The sequence below is a fragment of the Panthera leo genome, chromosome F2 (genome assembly GCF_018350215.1).
Source record: "Panthera leo isolate Ple1 chromosome F2, P.leo_Ple1_pat1.1, whole genome shotgun sequence".
Taxonomy (NCBI): Eukaryota; Metazoa; Chordata; class Mammalia; order Carnivora; family Felidae; genus Panthera; species Panthera leo.
In genome coordinates this window covers 45399319-45426019 of record NC_056695.1, presented here as the reverse complement: position 1 = coordinate 45426019, position 26701 = coordinate 45399319, and the positions used below count along the sequence as shown (strand labels likewise).

Below are 26701 nucleotides of genomic sequence, written 5' to 3'. Positions count from 1 at the left end.
CTATCATCAACAATCATCACCTGAAAACTAATATGTCAACTGTATCGCAAAAATAATTTACAATTAAAATATTTCTCACATTCTCCCTGACATTAGTTTCATTGACTATTGAGGTGAATTTCTATGCAATTGCTGGTTAAAGCAGATACATTAGAGGCTAGCTTAGATAGTTCTATTTTACTTGCCTATTTTCCCTCATAGTGCCTAGATGTTTGTTCTGAGTGTCTAATACTAAGAATTGTGTAGTAATTTTTATTACCTCTGTATTTCTTCTTTAGTTTAATTCAACATTCTGTTAGAGTAAACTTTCTAAAATTCAAAACTCTTTTTTTCTAATGTTTCTTTATTTTTCAGAGAGAGAAAGGCAGAGAGAGAATGAGCTGGGGAGGGGCAGAGAGCGGGGGAGAGAGAATCCCAAGCAGGCTCCGTGTTGTCAGAACAGAGCTCGATGTGGAGTTCAATTTCATGAACTGTGATGTCATGACCTAAGATGAAATCAAGAGTCAGACGCTTAACTGACTGAGCCACCCAGATGCTTCTCAAATTTCTTTATATCAGTTTCCTATAGTTTCTCTTTACCCTTCAGGATAAAGTCTCAAACACTTCGAATTACAAAAAAAACCCAAATCTTTTATGAACTGGGTGCCAATTCTTAACAGTCTCTTATACTTGGCTCTATGATAAAACCACTAAAGGTCACTTTTTTATCAAGTTAATCGCCCCCCACCCAACCTCTGGTTACTCTCACAGCTCGTGGATTTGATCCCCACATCCGGCTCTGTGCTGACAGCACAGACCCTGCTTGGGATTCTCTCTCTTTTCCCCTCTCTCTCTCTGCCCCTCTCCTGCACTCTCTCTCTCTCTCAAAAATAAATAAACATTAAAAAAAAAAAAAAAAAAAAAAAGATGCTCCTTGAGCCATGGATTGTACTATTCAGGTAATTTTTTTTTTGTTGTATTGTGTAATTATAAAATTGTGTATTTTTCTATCAACTGGTTTTTAAGTTTGGAAAAAAGGTACAGTGCTCACTTTGGCAGCACATATACTAAAACTGGAACAATACAGAGAGTAGAATGGCCCTTGCACAAGGATAACAGGCAAATTCATGAAGTGTTCCATATTTTAAAAAAAAAGATGCAAAGCTATTCCAATTAGAATATTACAAAATTACAATTAAGTCTAATGGGAAAATGCAATATAGCATAAATTTGGCCTGAAAAAATATTTAGTTCTGCCATTTACTACGTGTGACAATAGGGAAATAAATCTCAATTAGCATCAATTTCTTCATCTTTAAAATGGGAATAAACTCTGTCAGAATTACATTTAAGAATCATGACACAGAGAATATATTTAAGCATTTCAGAAAATACAATTAGCTGTTTTATACTTTGTAATTTATACTCTTTTAAACAAGTGCATATCCCAACTCTTTTGCACCAACCATCCCAATCCAAGGGTTGGGCACCCAATGAATGCTTGTTGAATAAACCTAAAGATGTAGAAGAAATACAGTGATAATGAAAATTAAAGCTATTAGTATGCAATTCTTATGTATCAGACACTCAGAACAAACATCTAGGCACTATGAGAGAAAATAGGCCACTAAAGCAGGACTACCTGAACTATTGTCTAACGTATCTGCTTTATAAGCAATTGCATAGAAATCCACCTCAGTAATCAATGAAACTCCACTTTGAGCTGGAGTTTCCAGTCTAGAAGTGAAGGAGTAAAACTGCTTGAAAGGGGAAGAGTGGAAGACAGAGGAATTAAAAAAAATCAACACAGACAATATAGACCTTTAACAAATGACTGAGAAAACAGAAAACGTTATTCATTAAGAGAATAAATTATAAAAATTTCTCACCTGCTGCATATGTCTACTGGTTCGTTTCTGAGGCTGATAAATGAGCCAGGTATATAAGACTGGGTCAATATTAACTGCTAGTCCTTGTACACTACAAAGGAGCACGGCACCTAAAAATCAAGATTTTAAAATTATTTTAATTCCTCATAAAAATAATAAGCTTTATATCACTTCACACCAAGTAGGATAGCTAACAAAATTAACAGGTGCATACAAAGATGTGGAGGATTCAAGACGTCATATACCGCTGGTTGGAACATAAAATGGTGCAAATACATTCAAAAACACTTTGGCATTTCCTCAGGAAGCAAATATACCGTCACAATATGACCTAACAATTTTATTCCTGCGTATGTACAAAGAGAACTAAAATCATATGTTCACTCAAAAATTTGTAGCTAAATTTCCAAAACAGTAATCATAATAGCCAGAAAGTGGGAATGACACAAATGTCCATGAATTGCTAAATGGATATACAAAATGTCGTATAGCCATATAATGGAAAATTATTTTTGCACAACAAGGAATAAAGTACTGATTCATGCTACACTACCTTGAAAACGTGCTAAGAAGTCAGTCACAGAAAACCACATACTGTAGGATTCTACTTACATGAAATGGCTAAAACAGGCAAAACCATAGAGAAAAAAGGTAATTTGTGTATGCCAGTGCCTGGGAGGAGGAAAGAATGGAAAAGAACTGCTAATAGATATGTGCTTCTTTGGGGAGTGATGAAAATGTTCCAGAATTAGAAAATGGTGATTGTTGCACAACTTTGCAAATATACTAAAAACCATTAAATTATGTACTTTAACATAGTGATTTTTATAGAATATGAATTGTACCTCATTAAAAGTGAATCTGTCTTTCATAAGAAGAAGCTTTATTTATTAGCAAAGAGCAATTTCTATATTGGTCATGAGAACAGAATATTATCTCCCTTTTTGTTTATATCACAAATTTAATTCATGATGTTAAAGGAAGGATTATTATAACCACTCAATAAATCACTGCAAATTACAAAGTTAAACGTTCAGAAGCAAGAGAGAGATCTGCCTAGATGAATCACAGGCTAACATTCTGACATAAAACACAAAGCTGAAGTGTAACAAGTTGCAATTCCATCCTAGTCAAGTATTTTACTAAAATACTCAAGTATTTTAGTCTCTCTAATAAAAAGAAACACAAGGATTTAACTAAAGTATAACATCCCATTCTTATCTGAAGATTATGTGCATCCATAAATACATTTTTGTATTTGCAAATGCATTTTTTGGTAAAATATTATTAGCTCCACTGAAATATATGGAATGTCAAGTAAGGAGTATTTGTCACTTTTGCTCTCAACTACACTCCAGTATCTAGAAAAGTAATTGCCACATGGTAGGGGTAAAGAGTCATAGTACATGATACATGAGTTCTCAACTTAGGTTGTTCTATATTGTTCTATATTCAACTATGAATATTCAACTATATTCTATATTTCTATATTCTATATATTCTATATAAGTTCTATATTCAACTTTATGTTCTATGTTCAACTTGTTCTATAATTTTGCAGGTTATCTAAACCACACAGTAACTATTATTACCAAGGTCTATGAAAAGTGAGCCACACAGACACAGAGATAGAATGATGGAGGAGAGCACACAAGAGAAATATCCTTCCTTTTTAAACATTTACACAGGGGCGTCTGAGTGCCTCAGTCAATTGAGCATCCGACTTCGGCTCATGTCATGTCATCACAGTTTGTGGGTTTGAGCCCCATGTCGGGCTCCAGCTCAGAGCCTGGAGTTGCTTCAGATTCTGTGCCTCCCTCTCCTCTGCCCCACCCCCCCACTCACGCTCGCTCTCTCTCTCTTTCTCTCTCTCTCAAAAATAAATAAATGTTAAAAAAAAAAAAAAGCAAATGTTTTTAAAAATTTTTTTTTAAATAAAACTTTTACACAGAATTTTCAAACAAGCAAAAATTGCCAGGTGTTCTCCCAGGGACCCAGAATCAGTGTAGATTCCAAAGCAGCATTCTGAGACCACAGCAATTCCATCCACTTCCATGTACGAATGCATGTGCTGCTGAGCAATAATTTGCTTAAATACACATCAGGAAGGAATGATGATGTGAAACTAAATACAAAATGATTGCAAAAGGGAAGTCATAAATGAAGTCAAATAGAAAATATAATTTAATATATGTATTTTTCCTGTAACACAATGCATAAAAATTGTTTATTAAAACCTTTTCAAGAAATTAACTGTATACATTTCAATAGAGTTTTAAAATTTTAATTCAATAATTCAAGAATATTTAAATTCAAGAATATATCATTCAATCTTAAAAGTTAAAAGACGTTTCTAAATTCCAAATAAAGAAATGAAATTAGTTAGATTTGAATTATATGGACTATTTCCTATCACATAAGCCCACTGTAATTTGTTTTATAATTAAAATCATATAAATATTAAAGACACCACAAATAATATATGCTTAACAATAAAGAAATGTGTTCCACACACAGACACACAGCACTTGCAACAATAAAGAAAAATATGGGATCCAGGAGACAAAAGGATCCAACGCAGGAGAAAAGTGACAGGAATCCCCAAAATGACAACAGTGAAGGAGTAACAGGTACATGGAAAATGTAGTAACAATAAAACACAGTATTAAATACAGGGAAAACAAATGTTATAAAGGAAATGATAACTAGTCAGTATACAATAAAGTGTACCACGAATTATATTTATAGACAGAAGCATGTAAATTCTAAAAAAACCCAGATGCATTAATTAATCAAACTTGATATAACAATATTGAGAGTATGATAGGAGGAGAGAGTGAAAGTTGGCCAAATATAATTTTCAACTGTAAGGCATTAATAAATTATACTCTTAAGTAAACCATCAAGAAAGAGCAAGAAAAGTTATGTTATTTAAAAAATATGGATAGGCGCCTGGATGGCTCAGTCAGTTGGGCGTCTGACTTCGGCTCAGGTCATGATCTCACGGTTTGTGAGTTCAAGCCCCGCGTCGGGCTCTGTGCTGACAGCTCAGAGCCTGGAGCCTGCTTCGGATTCTATGTCTCTATGTCTGTCTCTGTCTCTGTCTCTCTCTCTCTCTCTCTCTCTCTCTGCCCCTCCCCTGCTTGTGCTCTCTGTCTCTCAAAAATGAATAAATGTAAAATAAACAAAAATAAAATAAACAAAATAAAATAAAACTAAAATATATGGGAACACCAAAACAATTATTGAAAAGATCTGAGATGTGTTACCTCTTGAAAAGGGAACATTAAAAAAAAAAAAAAAAAGCAGTTGCCATGAGGGAGGATATAAATGGGATTCTCAAACTGGGGTCAAGAGAAAAGAGAGGTAGATGATGAGCCTTATATTTTCTTGCTGAAAAATGTCCCTCTAGCCATTAATTAGCCATTAACAGAATCAAGTATTCTGTCTGAAAAGTCTCCAATTCACTGTCATATAACTGCCACAAATTATGATCTGGGAATGGTTTTATTAACAAAAAATCACAACTGACTCTGTGAGACAGAGTCAGAAAAATCAACAAACAACTGATTTAGACTTTCAAGCACTGGACATATTAGAATATAGAAAAAAAAGCACCTATGTATAAAATGTTTAAAATGCAAAAGTATGGTATCATACAGAGTATCAGGAAAGAACATATTTAAAGAAAAAAATGGAAACTATGAAAGTGACATATTTAATTGTTGATGTAAAAAACTCATTAGGCAGGTTCAACAGCCGATTAGATATAGTTGAAGAGAAAAACAGTGAAGTGGAAGAAGTACCTGAAATCATTAGAATGCATCTGAAAGACCAAAATGAAAGAAGATTATTAAAATGAGGTGACGAGATATGAGGACTTAAGAAGACCAAATATATGTCTAATCAGATTCCATGCGGAGATACTAAAAAGTGGGGAAGAGGCAATATTGTTAAAAAGATGGTGCCTGAGAATTTTACAGAATTGATGAAAGATAGTTAAGCCTAAAACCCAAGAAGAAGCCCAAGAAAACCAAAATGTATAATTAAAACAAAATGTAATTTAAGACTACAATCAGATATCACCTCACGCTTGTCAGAATGACTATAATTAACAACACAAGAAATAACAGGTGTTGGCAAGGATGTGGAGAAAGAGGAATCCTCTTGCACTACTGGTGGAAATGTAAACTGGCGCAGGCACTCTGGAAAACAGTATGGAAGTTCCTCAAAAAGTTAAAAATAGAAGTACCAGGCAACAGGGTGCCTGAGTGGCTCAGTCAGTTAAGAGTCTGACTTCAGCTCAAGTCATTATCTTGCAGTCGGTGAGATGCAGCCCCACATCAGGCTCTGTGCTGACAGCTTGGAGCCTGGAGCCTATTCAGATTCTGCATCTTCTCTCTCTCTGCCCCTCTTCTGCTCACTCTTTCTCTCTCTCTCAAAATTAAATAAACATTAAAAAAATTTTTTTGAATAGAAGTACCCTACAATCCAGCAATTACACTAGGTATTTACCCTAAGAATACAAAAAAACTAATTCGAAGGGATATATGCACCCTGATGCTATCTACAATAGCCAAATTACGGACACAACCCAAGTGTCCATGGACTGATAAATGGATATAGAAGATGTGGTATATACATATATAATGCAATATTACTCAGTCATAAAAGGAATGAAATCTTACCATTTGCAATGACACAGGTGCAGCTAGAGAGCATTATGCTAAGGGAAACACATCAGAGAAAGACAAATACCATATGATTTCACTCACATAAGAAATTTAAGAAGCAAAACAAACAAGCATAGGAAAAAGAGAGAGAGAGAGAGAGAGAGAGAGAGAGAGACAAACCAAGAAATAGACTCTTAACTATACAGAACAAACTGATGGCCACCAGAGGTGGGTGGGGGATGGGTGATATAGGTGATCAGGAATAAGGAGTGTACTTGTCATGAGCACCAGGTGTTGTATGGAAGTGTTGAAACACTAAAGTGTACACCTGAAACCAATATTACACTGTATGTTAGCTGGAAATTAAATAAAAACTTAAACAAATGAAAATAAACACATTTAATTAAGCAGATTGGAAAGAAGGTGCCAACACTGAAGGGAAAAAAAGATTAAAAATATTCCAAACAACAAGAATGATCACCTGGGGAATAAAAACACAAACAAATTGGTGCCCCTAGGAGGCTCAGACAGTTAAGTATCTGATTTTGGCTCAGGTCATGATCTCACGGTTAGTGAGTTCGAACCCCATGTGGGGCTCTGTGCTGACAGCTAAGAGCCTGGAGCCTGCTTCAGATTTGTCTCCCTCTCTTTGCCCCTCCCCAGCTAACTCGTGCTTGCTCGCTCTCTCTCTCTCTTTCCTTCAAAAATACATAGACATTTAAAAAAGTTTTTTTAAACACAAATAAATTGACAACTTCTTAGCAAAAAAATCTATGGTATTCATTATATGATTTTACCTCAAATTTATATATACATAACATGTATTCTTTTCTAGGTAGAAAGTGTTATAAGAATATAAAGGAAGAAAATTTAAAATTACATGTATTTTTTTAAAAGGAATGTATCATGGGGCGCCTGGGTGGCTCAGTCAGTTAAGCATCCGACTACAGCTCAGGTCATGATCTCACAGCTTGTGAGTTCGAGCCCCACATCGGGCTCTGTGCCAACAGCTCGGAGCCTGGAGCTAGCTTTGGATTCTGTGTCTCCCTCTCTCTCTGCTCCTCCTCTGCTCATGCTCTGTCTCTCTCTCCTTCAAAAATAAATAAACATTAAAAAAAGAAGAAGAAGAAGAAGAAGAAGAAGAAAAAGAAAATTTAAAAACATAAATAAATAAATAAAAAGAATGTATCAGGATAATTTTTCTCTCCCTAATATTATGCATCTGAAGTACAAGGCACAAACTTTTTTTTTTTTAATTATGAAAAGTATACCCCAACGCCCTATATAAAGCGGTTTATAAATTTAATACTACGCCAACTACAAAAGGTAAAAGTAAATTTAAAAACTGCAGACATTCTCCATATTGGGCAAGTTATTTAAAAATCTTTTCCTATGTATTGAAAAGTAAATGTGTTAAGTAAATTTTTTTAAAGCTTTCTCAGTAAGTTAGAATTCCTTTTTAATCAAGATTTTAGAGAGAGGAGGAGGAAAACCAATGCAATAAATATTTTCATGTGAAAACAAATCTTGAAAGTTTTATTTTATTATAATGAAGAAGTTAAAAACTATTTCACCAACTAATGTTCATAAAAGTCATGTGATTACATTAAATCAGAGATAACTAAATGACACACAGGCTGGAACTATGGGAATGTTAAATGGATGATAAAAGAGAATAATCTATCAATTTAGTTGAAATTATAGAGATAATGTTCTTTTAAATTTAAAAGGATATTTTCATATTAAACTCAATTTACAAGACAGAGCCTTTAAAAATAACACACAAGTTCTGACATGTAAGTGTGTAGACAACTAGTCTGATACTGAATTTACTTAGAACAGATCCCCCATAAATCATTAAATTTGGCAATATACTACTCTGTTTAATTTTAGCCTGGAAAACAACTAATGAGAAAAGTGTGCTTTATTTCTCTGCTCGTTGCCAAAATGGCTCATTTATCCACATTCCACTCCGGCTTCACAAATTAGTTAAACCAAGCCACCACCATCATTTTCAGTTACATCCTAAGCTGTAGAATGAGAATGAAATAAGAGTGAGAAACCAAAGGTGCACAGCATTTAAATATATATGCTTCTTATCACCTATAGAAACTATGTCAACCAATGAGATGACCCTGCAAAATATCAAGTTCTAAAAGGTAACAAGTACCCTGCATTTTATCTTAAACTAATGAATGAGACAAAAGACATACTCATCTTCACCTAAGTTTCAGTGGCTAAAACTCACTATTTTTCTATTACGCAGCTATAGTAAAGTACAGACTTTTTAGATTTGTGTAGTTCTTAAGAAATTAATAGCTACTCTTATTTTTAAGAATAATTTCAAGAATTTTGGCCTGTAAACAAAGAATCAAAAATATGGGTGGAGAATAAAGAGAAGATAAAGTAATCAGAGGCTAAGAAATGACAGAGCAGGGATGAGCCGCCAACTAGTGGCAAATTTATCCAAGGTAATTGTCAGGTTTAGTATAATGGAATAAGCCTTTTAGGTATGTGCATATGGTAGCTCATGTTACTTAATTAACAATTACCATGTCTTCCCATAGGATTTGGAAAATCACAGGAGAACTCTATCCATCGTAACAATAACAAGCCATGTAACCAACATATCAAAGCTTTTCAACCTTCATCAGACAGCAGAATTTGCAAAGAAACCTAATGAACAAAAATCATAAACGTGAAAGGTCCTTCGTAGGCAGGAAGGAATGAATGGTAGGTTTTATTCTTGGCATAGCAGTAGGAAGAAAAACAAGTTGTTAAGAAAAAAACAAAAGAACTTTCAACAAATGTTTAAACACGAGTATGGGGACTGGCATGACAATTTAGAATCCCTGAGAACTCTAGACACAAGAGGAGTGCCATTTCTTTCCAACACACCTCCACCAAATACCCAGGAGAGTGGCAGGGGACTGGCCTGGAGAAATGAGGAAGACCCTTCTAACACACAGGCATGTGGAGGCTGATGATGTCTGAGCACAAGGAGAAATGAAAGAAATCCCACAGTCATTCTCAACTTTTCAGTGAGCACCAAACAGGGCTATCTGTGACTGGAAGAAAGAAAGAGGGAATAAGACCGATCCCGCGATACAGACAAGTGAACAAGGCATCTTAGGTCTCAGTACAGGCAAGGAGAACTAAGAGAAAATCACAAACCATACTGAAATAAAGATTCCAATGCTATTCTCAAGAACTGTGAAGCCTATGGTGAACTTAATACAAATAAATCAAGAACCAGACCCAGCACAACTGCAGACTAGAAAGCAAAGAACATATAGCATTAAGAATATAGTCAATATTATCTTAGTAATGTTATATGGCAATAGACGGTAACTACACTAAACATGGTAAGCATTGCATAATGTATGCAATTGTTGAATCACTATGTTGTGCACCTGTAACTAATATAACAATGTACGTCAACTAGACTTCAGTAATAAAAATTTAAAAATAAAGTGAAAGAGAGGGGAAAAAAAGAAAGCCAAAACTAGATCCAATTCAACTACACCTTTTACATGACAAAAGAAGAGGCATGTTCTTTTATGGGCATAAACGTTTTTCTGTCATACGTACTTTTATTATTCTTTTTACACACGACATTGAACATTCATTAGAAAAATTATGAAAACACATAATTCTTTTTTTTTTACCAAAAAAGAAAATTGTTATTAGCATAAGTTCAAAAGGTGCCAAAAATATTGGAATTATCAACAACTTTAAAACAACTCTGATAAATATGTTAAAGAATATAGTGAAAAAGGTAGACAGTGTGCATGAACTAAAGAGAAAGGAGGTGAAAAATTATTTGAATTTTTCAAAACTGATAAAGAATATCAACTGACAGATTAAAAAAAAAACTAAGCAAACCTCAAAAAGAATAATTAAAAAGAAAAACAGATCTAGATGCATCACAATCAAACTGCAGGAAATCCAAAACAGAAAAAAATTTAAAATCACTCAGAAAAAAACCCCACAATACATATAAGGGAATCATGATAAGGACAACCCCTCAGAAATAATGGTGATGCAAAAATAATGGAATGGTATCTTTAAAGTGCTAAAACAAGAAAAGACAACCTAGATTGATATATCTGCTGAAAATATGCTTTAAAAATGAAGCCAAAACAAAACAAAAACACTTTGCCTCCCAAAGACTTGAGCTACTGGAAAATATGAGAAGTGCTTTAGAGTGAAAGGAACTTGTACAAGATGGAATTTCAATTATAGAAAAGGAATGAAAAACACCAGAAACACTAAGTATGTTGGTAAACAAAGAGGACCTCTTAAAAAATATGCTATATACATACATATACAGGTATATATGTACATATATATACATACACATACATATATATACACATATATATGTACATATACATATGTATACATATCTTTAAATCTCTTTTAAAACACTTATGACTACTTAAAGTAGGAGTAACAACAATGCTATGGGGGGTCCGAATTGCACAAAGAACTAAAATATATGCCCACAGAGCAGAAAGAACAGGATGGTGGTAACTGGAAGTAAAATAGTGTAACAATACATTTGTCTTATTTTCCAGTTTATTGTAGAGTCCATTACTGTCCTCTAAACTTACCAGTTTTACTGATAAGTCCAATTCATATCATATAAAAATACTTATTAAGCACTTATTTATGTCCATACGTACTTTCTTCTTTCCATCTATCCAAATTTTGTGCATCCTTTGATTCAAATTAGCCTTCACCATTCAGACTTTCTACCACCACTGATTTTACCATTCTTCAGCCAAGTATAACACTGAGAATATAGAGCTCATTTCAGCTAAGGATGGCAGGGTAGATTATGAGTATTTTAGGAAACTGCCTAATGTGTGAAATAGTGACACGTTTTATCGCTTTACAGCATTAAGGAGCCATTGTGTCCCTTGGTCATAAATTCAAAGTGAGTCAACTCATTGTGGTTTCATGTTTTTCTTCAGTCCAATTCAGGCACAGAGAAGGTGTAAGAATTGCATTTCATAAAGACTGTGTGTGTATGTTTATTTTTCCTACTGTTGTTTTTCATTCTCTCCAGATCAAATGTTAATCAATTTTATCAGACATTAAGTTAATAATTGGTCTCCTTCTATCTGATTCATGTATCTTCTCAATTAGCAAAGAATGCACAAATGAAATTTTCATCTCAAACCGTGTCAGCAATTATTACTTTGTGATGTTTCAAAGTTTTCATGTGCAAGACATAAAAGTCTAAAACCATAAAGATAATTATAGACCACTATCACAATGAAAAGCTTAGAACTTCCAAATGATGAACTATAAACAAAATTGAAGGCAAAAATCAAACCACAAGAAAATACTAGAAAAATACATAACACAGATAATATTCATGATACAGGAAAACATCCTAAAATTTCAAAAAAAAAATGCTATACAACCGAACAGAAAAATAGGCCAAAAACATAAATAGACAAATCACAGAATAACTACAAGCAGCCTTCACTAATGCTCAACATCACTAACAGCAAAGAAATCCAAGGTAAAACTCCCCCACAAAATAATTTTCCAATGATAGATTAACAAAACCCTTAGTGAATGAAATTCTATTACAGATAAGGCCATGGAAGGTAAAGCACTTTCATGTATGCTTAAAAAAGAAAAAAAAGGAAATTGCCACAGGCATTTTGAAGGCCATTTTGCAATTTATTACCCATCAAAATTTTAAATGTACATACTCACTGACCGAGCAATTTCAGCTTTTGGAATCCTACAGTAACACTTGTAAATATTCTTAAAAATACATGCACAGAGATGTTCATTTGTAATAGTCTCTACAATAATAAATATGTAAATGACATCAACATCTACAAAGTATGGTAATTTCTTTAATGGAACACCATTCAGATATTAAATTATGTGCTTACTTATATGTAAGTACACATACATATAATAACAAATAATGGAAAATAGTATAAAGTGAAAAAAGCATTTTGCAAAAAATAGAAAAGGAAGGAAAACTTACAAATTCATTCTATGAGGCCAGCTTACACTGGAAAAACCAGATAAAGACACCACAGAAAAAGAGAACTACAGGCCAATTTCTCTGAAATTTCTCCAAAATCCTCAACAAAACACTAGCAAACTGAATCCAACAATACCTTAAAAAAATCATCCACCACAATCAAATGGGATTTATTCCTGGGGGGCAAAGGTGGTTCAATATTTGCAAAACAATCAATGTAATACATCACATCAATAAAAGACAGGACAAGAACCATATAAGATTATTTCAACAGATGCAGAAAAAGCAAGCAAAAAAGTACAACATCGATTCATGATAAAAACCTTCTTTAGAGGGAACATACTTCAACATAATAAAGGCCGTATATGGAAAACCCACAGCTGACATCATCCTCAATGGGGAAAAACTGAGAGTTTCTCCCCTAAGGTCAGAAACAAAACAAGGATGTCCACTCTCACTGCTTTTATTCTACATAGTACTGGAAGTCATAGCCACAGCAATCAGACAACAAAAAGAAATACAAAGCATCAAAATCAGCAAAGTAGAAGTCAAACTTTCACTACTTACAGATGACATGATACTATGTGTAGAAAACCCAAAAGAGTCCACCATAAAAACTACTAGAACTGATAAATGAATTCAATAAAGTCACAGGATACAAAATCAACATACAGGTATCTGTTGCATTCCCATACTAATAATGAAGCAGCAGAAAGTAAAATTAAGAAAATAATCCCATTTACAATTGCACCAAAAACAATAAACTACCTAGGAATCAACTTAACCAAAGAGGTGAAAGACCTGTACTCTGAAAGCTACACACACCAAACAAGGATGAAACTGAACACAAAGAAATGGAAAGACATTCCATGTTCATGGATTAGGAGAACAAATTTTGTTAAAATGTTCATACTGCCCAAGGCAATCTACACATTTAATGCAATCCCTATAAAAATACCAAAGCATTTTTCACAGAACAAGAATAATCCTGAAATTTGTATGGAACCACAAAAGACCCTGAATAGCCAAAGCAATCTTCAAAGAGAAAAGCAAATCTGGAGGCATCACAATTCCCACTTTCAAGTTATATTACAAAGCTGTAACAATAAAAACAGTATGGTAATGGCACAAAAAGATACCTACACAAAAAGATCAATGGAACAGAATAGAAAATCCAGACATAAACCAAGAACTATATGGTCAAGTTAGTCTTTGACAAAACAGGAAAGAATATCCAATAGGAAAAAAGACAGTCTTTTTAACAAATGGTGTTAGGAAAACTGGAAACCAATATGCAAAAGAATGAAACTGGACCACTTTCTTACACCATACACAAAAATAAATTCAAAATGTAGTCAAAATCTAAATGTGAGACAAGAAACCATCAAAATCCTATAAGCAAGCACAGGCAGTAATTTCTCTGTTCCCGTAGGAACATTTTTCTAGATAGGTCTCCTGAAGCAAGGGAAATAAAAGCAAAAATAAACTATTGGGACTATGTCAAAATAAAAGAAAAAATCACATCAAAGGAAGCAATCAACAAAACTAAAAGGCAACCTTCAGAATGGAGAAGATATTTGCAAATGACATATCTGATAAAGAATTAGTATACAAAACCTATAGAGAACATATCAAGCTCAACACCCTCCAAAAAATAATAACTCAGTTAAAAAATAGGCAACAGACATGAACAGACATTTCTCCAAAGACGACTTTCTGATGGCGAACAGACACATAAAAAGATGTCCATTATCACTTATCATCAGGGAAATGCAAATCAAGGCTACAATGAGATATCACCTCACACCTGTCAGAATGGGTAAGACCAATAACACAAGTAACAACAGCTATTGGCAAAGATGTAGAGTGAAAGGAACCCTCAGGCGCTGTTGGTGGGAATGCAAACTGTTGCAGTCATTCTGGAAAATAGTATGGAGGTTCCTCGAGTGGTCAAAAATAGAACCACCCTACAATCCAGCAACTGTACTACTGACTACTTACCCAAAGAATACAAAACCACTAATTCAAAGGGATACATGTATCCCAATGTTTATAGAAGCATTATTTACAACAGCCAAGATATGCAAACAGCCCAAGCTTCCATCAGTTGATGAATGGAAAAAGATGCATGCATGCATCACACACACATGTGCACGCGCGCGCGCGCACACACACACACACACACACACACACACACACACACAACGGAATATTACGGAGCCATAAAAAAGAATGAAATATTGCTGTTTGCAATGATACAGATGGAGCTAGACTGTATAATGCTGAAGTGAAATAAGTGAGCCAGAGAAAAACAAATACCATATGATTTCATTCACATGTGGAATTTAGGAAACAAAACGAAGGTACAAAGGGCAAAAGGGAGAGCCAAACCAAGAAACAGACTCTTAACTATAAAAGACAAACTGATGGTTACCAGAGGGGAAGTGGGTGGGGGAAATAAGTGATGGGGATTAAGGAGCTCACTTGTGATGAGCACCAAGTGATTAAAATAAAAGCTTAAAAAATAAAATAGGGGGACTAGATGACTCAGTCAGTTAAGCATCCAACTCTCGATTTTGGCTCAGGTCATGATCTCATGGTTCGTGAGATCAAACTCTGTGCTGACAGCCTGGAGCCTGTTAGGGATTCTTTCCCTCCCTCTTTCTCTGCTCCTCCCCGGCTCACAAGAACACACACTCTCTCTCTCTCACTGTCTCTCTCAAAATAAATAAATAACCATTTTTTAAAAATAAAGTGAAAAAACAGGTATACTGCACAGAAATTTCAGGTATTAAACATATGTATATGTATGATTAAACAAAATATATAATAGACATGCTTACTGAAACATAAAATAGTAGTATGTCTGAATGTATGGGGGACAATACACAAGTAGTATACTCTGGAAAAGACAGGCAATTCTAGGAACCATGCTGTATACAAATCAAGGTAGAAGAAACATATCACTTCACGATTTAGTAATAATTATTTATATTCTAAAACCAAGAAACTATACCAGCATTATTCCTGATCATTTTTGAATTTCAATGAAAGCTTTGGTTCATATAAGAAACAGAAGCCTAATTTGATTCACCACAAGTAAAAAACCATTTAGAAAATTACCAGATGTCATAAAAGTCTCTTATTTATCCACAATTTGTCAATATTCTTTATTCAGGATTTTCATTATTCAAAATCTCCATCACAGTGATCCCACACCAATCATTTTGAACAAATCTACAATCCTATAACAATAACTTTTCAAACCAATTCTTCACTTTAAACTGTCTTAGAAGACAATATAATCAAACTATACATTATAAACCAAGATATAACTATAAAACTTCTCAATTCACTTATTACCTCAATAAAGTATTTTCTGCTGTCCAATATTATGATAGTTTTATCAATTCAAGTATTTCTTCATCTCTTTTATAAATGGATGCAAACCTCCATCATATATCTTAATTGTATTAGCGTGCAGTAAATAACTTGAGGCTATGAGCCTTGTAAAGACAGTATAAACAAGGCAGAAGACATGAATAGACACTCCTCTAAAGAAGACATCCAGATGGCCAACAGGCACATGAAAAGATGTTCAATGCCACTCATCATCAGGGAAATATAGTCAGAGTGGCTAAAATGAACAAATCAGGAAACTACAGATGCTGGAGAGGATGTGGAGAAACGGGAACCCTCTTGCACTGTTGGTGGGAATGCAAATTGGTGCAGCTGCTCTGGAAAACAGTGTGGAGGTTCCTCAAAAAATTAAAAATACATCTACCCTATGACCCAGCAATAGCACTGCTAGGAATTTACCCAAGGGATACAGGAGTGCTGATGCATAGGGGCACTTGTACCCCAATGTTTATAGCAGCACTTTCAACAATAGCCAAATTATGGAAAGAGCCCTAATGTCCATCAACTGATGAATGGATAAAGAAGTTTTGGTTTATATATACAATGGAATACTACTTGGCAATGAGAAAGAATTAAATATGGCCTTTTGTAGCAACGTGGATGGAACTGGAGAGTATTATGCTAAGTGAAATAAGTCATACAGAGAAAGACAGATAACCATATGTTTTTACTCTTATGTGGATCTTCAAAACTTAACAGAAGACCATGGGGGAGGGGAAGGGGGAAAAAAAAGTTACAGAGAGGGAGGGAGGCAAACCATAAGAGACTCCTAAAAACTGAGAATAAACTGAGGGTTGATGGGGGGCGGGAGGGAGGAGAAAGGGAGTGATGGGCATTGAGGAGGGCACCTATTGGGATGAGCACTGGGTGTTGTATGGATACCAATTTGACAATAAATTTCATATTAATAAAAAAAGACAGTATAAACAACATGATACAATTATCTTTTTAATTAATGATGCATAAAATATGAATTGATGTATAATAACTTGGAATAAAAGAGTATGAGTTTGGTTTCATAATTTAAAGCCAATACAGGTCATCTCTGATCATGCTTAATTCTAAATGCTGAATATATATTATACTGATTTACCATTTTAATTTTGCTGATTATATAAAGTTATCGATATCTGGCTTAAATGTTAAACACACAGAATGAAGGACCATATTCTTGTATTTTTTGGTATAGATTCTAGCAAGAAGCTTAATAAATGTTTGTTGTTATAATGATTCTTAAAACAAATTGGAAGAAGAATCTTGAGTCATCCACATTAGATGGCGTCTGTCATTTTTAAATCCCATGTACTAGTAAAGGTTGGAAAGAACTCTTGAAATCATGATAGTACTCAACAGACTATCTATGAAAACAAAATGTACATTTTGATTTAATTATCAAATCCACAAATACTAAAATTTTTATTAATAATAAATCTTAACTTAGAAATTAAAAGCAATGCTTTATTGATCAAGACCAGATAAGCATGTATTTTCTGGTACTTAACAACATTACTTCTCATTTCATCTAAAATCTCATCACATAAATCACACAATAAATTTCTAGTTGTTCTAAGTCCAAGATATGCCCTCCATTCCAGCAGTCATCCTTTTCCAGCCAAGCTATTTTTCCAATTCCTCAAAAACTCAAGCTGCTTTTTAAATACAAGAACCTTGGGATCACCAAGTCCCAACAATAAACCAAAACATTTTTAGTAAATTATTTTCCTGTATATATCAAAACCAACCAAATAAAAACTCCCAATATTTGTTTTCACAAAGTAACCTGAGACTAAAATGATTGTTCCCCTAATGTGGCTTGTTTTGGTGTGTGAGGCAGAGACCTGATGGCTGAGGCAAAAAAATAAATAAATCTACATGTTTAACTTAGCCTACTTACTATTTTCCAAAAAATACTTCTAGAGCACTTGATGGTTATTTAGAATCTTATTCTACTTACATCACACATAACACCATAAAGAACAGCAAGTCTCTGAAACATGCCAATACTTTATTCTACCTGACCATAATTCCAGTTTTTACATCTGTAACACAGGCATAAAACACTTTTAAGATACATGTAAATTTAAAGAGCAGGGAACAGTAAGCCTTATACAGAGTTCTTAAGGTTACAAACCTTACCTAGTTGTGAGGATTAGTAACAAAATTAGGGTTCTGGTTTCTGAACAGCATTCCAGTATTAAATCAAATCTATCCCTGCAACTATTATTAATGAATTACTGCTATAGCTATTAAAACCAATCACAATTTGGGGCGCCTGGGTGGCTCAGTCGGTTAAGCATCCGACTTCAGCTCAGGTCACGATCTCGTGGTCCGTGAGTTCGAGCCCCGCGTCGGGCTCTGGGCTGATGGCTCAGAGCCTGGAGCCTGCTTCCGATTCTGTGTCTCCCTCTCTCTCTGCCCTCCCCCGTTCATGCTCTGTCTCTCTCTGTCTCAAAAATAAGTAAACGTTAAAAAAAAAAAAAATCACAATTATAAAGCACATTAATTTCAGGCTACCTTATTATTTGGAAACACAAGAAATGAGCAAAAATTGGTCAAATAAATTTAATTCAAAAACTCCTAGACATACAATAAAAGGTTAAATCCAAATAGTAGCAAGAATATGGTATAATTGATAGTTCAGGCTTCAGTCGACAAATTAGGATATATTTCTGTAAAATTTTTTAAATAAAGTATTTTGGAACACAGCCATGCCCATTTATTTACATATTGTCTTTGGCTGCTTTGTACTAAAACAGGAGAACTAAGTAGCTCCTAGAGACGTTACATGGCCTACAAGCCTAAAACATGTGCTATCTGGCCCCTTAAGAAAAAGTTTCCCAACCCCTGATAACATATTGTTGGTAGTAGTTTATAGTTTTGCATATGAATTTAGTAATAAAAACTTAATACCTTTTAACTAAGAAATTCCATTTCTAGAAATCTATGCTAAGGAAATACAAAAATTGGTTAATATTGAGAATTTCATATATGTTTATAATAGAAAATATTTGAAACAATCTAAATCTCCAAAAATAATGAATGGTAAAGCAAAGTGTGATGTATTCAAGTGACAAAATAGTACACAGCATTAATCTTTAAAATAATAGTTACAAACCCTGTGATAATGGAAACATTCTTATAGCATATAGAAATTTTAAAGGCAATTCAATAAAAGGTAAAATAAATTGGGATAAAACTAGAAGAATATATGTAAAAATATTTAAATGGCTTGTGGCTGGGTGATGGGTCAATTTTTCTTGTGCTTTCTAGATTTCTTTTAACCTTCCATTCCACTTTGTGAAGATTTATTATTTTTAAAACAACTTAAAATCATATCTAAAAAGCTACAGATTTCAAGTGTTTAGGTGATAAAGCAGATTTTGTTATTTCTCTGCAGAAAACTGCCTTCCCAATCCCCTCTGCATTAAACATAAACAACAACAAGCCACGTCTAATCTCTCACCTCTGCAATCTCATCTCTGGCACTGTCCCCATGGTGAGTATATGCCAGGTGCTCTTGAACAAAACACATTGTTTACAGTCCCTCAGTCACCTTTCTGTTAACACTATGGAGGCCTCTCCAAGAACAACCTATCAAATTAGGTTTTTCCAGGCTATTATTCATCACAGTTTCACTGTTTCTTACTATTTAACATTTATGACCATGTAAGTTTTTGTTTACTCATTATCTGCCTTCTCAGATGGAATGTAATCTCATGAGATCAGAGACCATCTCTACTGTTCACATACATCCAATGCCAAGCACAATGTCTGGCACATAGAAAACACTGAATTTAATGAATGAATATACAGCATATTATCACATTTATCTTTAATCTTTCAGGCACTTATTATAAAATATAACTTAACTTCGCCCAGAAGCAAATATTTGAAAATATACTTCAAACTATACTCCAAATACTATTTAATGTAAGACACAGTTGGATTACTGATAACAAACAGATCTGTTTTCTGGCCTGGTTCCAATATTCCAATGTGGCACGATTTTTGTGATTATATAAATCATATAAGATAGTTGGAGATATTTTATAGTCAACAGAGTAGAAAGAAAAAAATTTTAATCAGTATTAACATTTTGGTGTAGGTGAGACATCTAATATTTGAGGATTTAAACCCCAGCTGTTTCAAGATGTCTACACTGTAGTCCCATAAAGCTGGTAGCCAAGAAAAAGTAAAGCCTCTAAAATCATAACTGGCATCACATTCTATATATATTTTCTAATATGTTATAAGTCTTTTCCTATGTCCATTTTAATAGATAGCTATTATATTTTAATCTCTACCACCTTAGATAACTTCTAATTCTCCACGTGAGCCCAAACTGACTTTTATTCTAGCAGTTCCAGTGGTGACCAGCCCTACATGGATTCTTACCAACTCCATACAAGGTAAACTGACAGAATCTAGACTTGTGCCCATCCCTTACCTCTAGACTACCTCTCCTGTCACCCTGGCTGACATCTAAGATTTGGAATGTGGTACCTCCTCACTCCATGCCCACAAATACATGCACCAGCTGGGAGAGCAACAAAGATAGTACCCTGAGGAGTAGAACATTTATCAGTGGAATATGGCAGCCTGGAAAAAGTCTTTTCCAGAAAGAACTGTCCTGGAAAGTAGTATAGACAACTACATAATTCCCATGTAGTTCTCCCTCCTTTCCTGATTTATAACCTTAATCTGGGGACTATGATCCCCAATAATAGAAGCACATTAGCCTTTCTCTAAGGCTTTGCTTTTTGAGGAATTCAAGACACTATTCTTTTTGTTGTTTCTGCCAAAAGTTCTCCTGGGGGAATCACATGCTCTCCTCTGAAATCACATATATTTTAGGGAGATTATCATTCAAGGTGTTCTATATTTCCCTGCCTGAAGAATATGCATGTGACTGAAACCAGGTATCTTAAGCTGATCTTAATTTGCCTATTTAAATCAATGACTATATAATTTTACTACGTGTATATAATTTAACATAACCCCCTCTCGCCAACCCTCCCTCCCTTTCTTCCATTCTTTAGCTACCATTTACAGAGCTAATATGTACAACAGATTGTGCAAGGTTCTCAAAGTGCAAAGATAAGTAGAAAAAAACAGCATTCTCAAGATGTCCAGTAGTCTTGTGAAGATGGGGTGGGAAAGGAGGAGAATAATAAACAATTACAAAAGGGTGGTAAATTAACAGTTTTAGAACTGTGTGAAAAATAAGAATACATGCTTCAGAATAAGAGGAAATGCTACACAGGACAAGTGATTTATGAGTAGAGTTCTAAAGAAGTAGGATTCTGCCAACTGGACAATAAGCAAAAAAGGACATTTGGGGAACAGAGATGAACTTGTTAAAAACATGGATTAAAAATATTTAAGAACATCCAAGTAGCTTTAAAAAGCTGGAACTAAGGAAACGTAGAACATATGAGCAGGTCATGAAAGCCCATTTAAGGAGATCATGTTTTAATTCTGAGGGTGTTAAGTAACACTGCCTACTTTCAAAGCTGGAGGAAAAGAAATCTCAAATGTGCATTTCAGAAACATCAAAATGAATGGAGCATGGACTATGAGGGGTCAGAGGCAAAATGGGCAAACAATATTATTTGCAAACTACTTTTACAATTAATCACAAATTCAGGACAGAAGACACAAAGGCATAACCTGAGACAGTAAAAGTCAAATACAAATACCTTATTTGAGAGGTAAAATAGTATGTTATAACTAAACAGATATAAGTTATTGATAAGAATTACCAGAGTCAAAGAATAGTCGTATAATTATTGATGAAATGGACTAAAATAAGAAATGGGCTTGAAGGAAAGGATGAAGACAGCAATTGGGAAGTAGGAAACATGGGATGTCTATGGGACACCAAAGTAAAGATATTTATTAGTAGTCAAAATATAGAGGCTAGTATGTTTTTGTGGACTCCTGGGGCTAGAACTATAATTGAGTTATAGTAAAGGAAGGAGCTTATATTAATCAAATTATACCCATAATGTAAAATAAAAACAGACATGAATTTCAGTATGATACAATATGACAATGGACAGTAATACGTGCACATATAAATATAGCTAAAAACTATGGCCAGAGAAAGAATAACTTAGAGACAATGTTCATCAAGGAAATGAGATGGTTATGAACAGAACATCAAAAGAAGGAGAAATATAAAAAAAGAAATTAAAGAATGGTCAGAAGGATAGAATCAGGACACAAAACGATCAAGATTTCTTTTTTTCCAGTACTTTCAAGAGAATGGCCCAAAGCACCAAATACTGATCAAATCAAGCTTTTAAAATCATTTGGTTTTATGTATATAACAACAGTCTTCTTACTAAGGTTTTATTTCTGTCAGTTCTCTTTCTTCTAAATTTGTTTCACTGCTCTCAGGTAAACTCTTATGAACAGTGGCAAATGCCAACACTAAGGTTCGGGAGTATAACCTTCTCACTTGAGAACACAATGGTAGTTTCTCTTTCCCAGTAATTTCAATACAAGTCTTATATATAAATCTCCTTAGACTGGGTTGGTTCTTATGATCATAACCACACCAATCATGTCAAATCAGAAACAACATAGGTGTTTGAAGTACCTAGTCCTGTGAAATCAATCCCACTTGAGTCATAGCTTAGAGCTATTATCAGATAAGAGGAAAACGGAAGCTGAACAGGCCAAAACAAATGTCATACTTCACACCTAGGAGTCAGTCACTGGTCATGATATTATGAGTTTCTAAATATGATCAAATTTTAGCTTAATATAATTTCAAGTTTCAGTGTTGCAAGAATAGTACAAGAAACTCCACAATATATTTCAACCAAATTTACCAACTGTCTGAATTTGTATCCAATTTCTTTACACTTACAGACATAGGTGTGTGTGTGTGCGCATGTGCACACGCGTGCACGTGTGTACACACACGCACAGAATCTTTTACTGATCTGTTTCAGAGTACAATGAATGTATGTTGCCCATTTACCTCTGAATAGGTTGGTGTGTATTACTAATAATAAGGACATGCTCTTACATAAATGTAGTTTTGAACAAATGTGAGTTTTATGTCTTTCCTAATATTCAAAGCTCCTTAATTAAAAAAAAAAGTTTGTCTCACAAAGTCTCTTAATATTTGTGGAAAGAAAAGATATTTCCATTACAAATAAAAAGAAAATGCAACATCACTAAAACGAAGTAAGTATTCCTCGGTCCATTTCTTTTAAAACATGTGATTTTCATTATTGAGAATTTTTTAGCTCTTGCCAGTAGTCTTAGAAGAGATTCAAATTTCATTTAGAAAGTTCTCCACTCCCAGGTGAATCATAATCAATGTTCACAACCCCGGACATAGTAAACCAATTGATTACACATCTATCCTCCCAACTCCCCAGAGTCTGCCAAGTCCAGCCAGTAGTAGAGTGCCAAAGCACAAATGTTTAACATCCCAGATGCTGATGGTACATGGAAAGATGACATGAATTCTTCACAGGGATCTTAGCAGAGTTCATATGAATTTGGCACACTCTGAGCCTCATTTTCTCCAGTTTAAAGATGAAAGAGATCCATGTCAAGCCAAGATAGAGTAACAAGTCCAGATTTACCCTCCTATGTGAAACAACAAAAATACTGAGAAAATATACACGAAACAAAGGTATGCAAGACAATGGAAATCAGGCACAAAGGACTGTGACCCTGACATATGAAAAACAAATGAGGTTAGCCCTACAACTTCCTTGAGACAACTTCCAGGATATGGTGCAGAGAGAGGAACCAAATAAAGCCCAGCACTCTTCCCAGTTAGAGGAGACAGAGCTGAGAGAACAGGAAGATCAGAGTGGTTCCAGTTCTCAAGAGAGTACTACAGGGGAGAGAGCTGCACAGGGAGAGGATTCCATAGATCTTCAGAGGGTCTCCTTCAACAGAGAAGAAAGGGAAATGGGCATACAAATGGCCAATCAACACATGAAAAGTTATTCAACATCATTAATCATGGGAAATGCAAATCAAAACCACAAATAAGTACCACTTCATACCCACTAGAATGGCCATAATAAAAAAAAAAAAAAGAAAGAAAAACAGGAAATAACAAAAGTTGGCAAGGATGTAGAAAAATAGAAACCCTAGTACATTGCTGGTGGAAATACAAAATGGTTCAGCTGTTTCGGCAACAATTAGGAGGTTCCTCAAAAAGTTAAACGTAGACCCAGGAATTCCACTCCTAAGTTTATTCCAAAAATAATTGAAAACATGTGCTCCAATATATGTATATACATATTACGTACGTATATAGAGTATATGCATGCACACATTCATCTCAGCACTATTCACAATTGCCAGATGGTGGAAACAATTCAAATGTCCATAATGAATGAATAGATAAACATATTATGGCATATACAAACAAAGGAATATTATTTGGTCACAAAAAAAAGAATGAAGTACTACTTTATGCTACAATATGGATTAACCTTGAAACCAGTAAGCTAAGTAAAAGAAACCAGGCCAAAAAGATCATACATTTTGAATGGGAAATGAAGAGAAACCACACAATATTGCTAAGAAGCACTCAGAGAAATAAAAATGAAACCAAGAAAAGAAGCAAATGGAAGAAAGTATTTCAAAAGACAGTGACTAACTTTGTTAAATACTGCTGTCACGTTAGATAAAATGAAAACTCTGAACTGCCAAGTGAAACCTAACAGATCACTAGTAACTTGGAAGAGCAGTTTTAATGGAATGGAGGGAGCAAAAGGCTAAATGGAGTAAATTCAGAAACAGGAGAAGAAATGGAGACAGTGGGGATAGACAATTTTTTGGAGAAGTTTTACTGCTAAGATGGCAAAAAACAAATGCAGTGGTAGCTGGTAAGGGATGAGATTCAAAGAAATTTGTGTTTCACTTTTTTTTGAGATGGGAGGAAAAAAACCTAGCATACTTCTACAGTAGAGAGAATGATCCAGCAGAAAGGGAAAACTGAATGATACAACTGAATGAGTACAGATTTGCTGGAGTGAGATCCTTGGGTAGGGAGAAGTGGTGGGATAGTGAACAAGCTTTACATGAGAGCACATATATTTCTTTTACAGTAACAAGAAGGAAGAGTACAGAGTACTAATTATAGATACTAAAGGAAAATAAACCTGGTTGTGTGAAGGCCTGAGAGTCTCTGCTCATAGCTACACTCTTTTCAGAAAGTAGGAAGCAAAGTTATCATCCATAAAATGGGTTCAAAGAGGCAAAGAGTTGGGGGTGAGGAGAGGGTTTGGAGAGTGAGAAACAATGGTTTAAGGTAAGTGCTTCTCACATATTAGCAAGCATAAGAATTACCTGGAAAATTTCATCAAAATGCATATTGTGATTCTACAGATCTATGCTCTGCTCCAAAGTAACCACTTCCAATAGCAAGCTTTGGAGTGCACAGGGTAAGTGAACTAGGGAGAGAGGGAAGATTGCCAAGAAGCACTAAGAACCTGCTTTTAGGAGGTTCTTAAAATTACAATGAAGTTAGTCAACATGACTATGTATTTTTCTAATGTCAAAAAGACTTTCTGGCACAATAATGATCTCACCTTAAACAGCTGTTGTCCTTACCACTGTATCTGAATACAAAAAAAGGTAATCAAACTGGGGTTCATATGATCTTGCAAGTTGCAAAATAAAAGTAACAGCACTTAGACTAATTTCGCATTAAGGAAATCTACTCCTGAAATTGTTGCACTATATGCTAACTGATTTGGATATAAATTTAAAAAAATAAAATTAAAAAAAAATAACAGCACTTTTCATGTGCTAGGCACTACTCTAAACACTTAGGCTTTATCTCATTTACTTCAACAACAACCCAAAGAAGTAGGTTATACATTAAACTCATTTTATAGATGTTAAAATTGAGCCCTAGAAAAATGAAGTTACATGACTAAAATCATCAAAGCTAATAAGCTCAGAACGTAAGGTTCAAAACAAAATCTGTATGACTACAAAGCCCTGCACTTATAACTTTTTTTTCTGTAACACCTCTCAAGTAAGTTCTCCCTCTTCTATTATCCACTTCTAGTAACCACTAATGGATTTTTATAAAATAAGTAATTCAAGTAAATATCATATTCTCCGCATTCCCTTTCAATTCTAAATCTTATTACTTCCTCCATGTGCAATTACATTTTTCTGGAACCTCTTTTAGTTTCTATTTCCTAAGTCTTTTTTAACTTTATCTCTATTCCCATTATTTTCCAGGGTCTAACACTATGCCATACACCATGACTAGATGTTTATTACTTATAATAAAGATTAAAAACAAAACAGATAGGGAGCACCTGGGTGGCTCAGTTTGGCATCCGACTTCGGCTCAGGTCATGTTCTCATGTTTCGTGTTTCAAGTCCCACATCAGGCTCTGTGCTGACAGCTCAGAGCCTGGAGCCTGCTTCCGATTCTGTGTCTCCCTCTCTCTGGCCCTCCCCCACTCACGCTCTGTCTCACTCTCTCTCTCAAAAGTAAATAAACATTAAAAAAAAATTTAAAAAATTAAAAAAAAAAAAACAGGTAAAATTCTTCCCATTTTGGATTCACAAAAAGTTTAAGTCAGTATCTACTTATTTTGACCTAAAAGCTTAAACAGCCTTTTACACTACAGTTTACATTTCTTTAAAGCAATACTAGTTCAGTTGTGATTGGTTAAGTAGGGCAATGATGTATAACCAAAAGTTTGTATTGATTC

The 26701-nt window shown here is 34.5% G+C and overlaps 1 protein-coding gene and 1 non-coding gene across 2 annotated transcripts in view; one reads left to right on the top strand and one right to left on the bottom strand.

Annotated features, from left to right (window-relative positions):
• The window catches only part of VPS13B (vacuolar protein sorting 13 homolog B), a 795867-nt gene that overhangs the window by 461328 nt on the left and 307838 nt on the right, over positions 1–26701 (bottom strand). Inside the window, 1 exon segment of the mRNA XM_042923372.1 lies at positions 1869–1978. Within this exon segment, the coding sequence (XP_042779306.1) occupies positions 1869–1978 (110 nt within the window).
• Positions 1023–1126, top strand: LOC122211349. Its single transcript, XR_006198648.1, has one exon. It is a non-coding gene; the product is annotated as a U6 spliceosomal RNA (small nuclear RNA).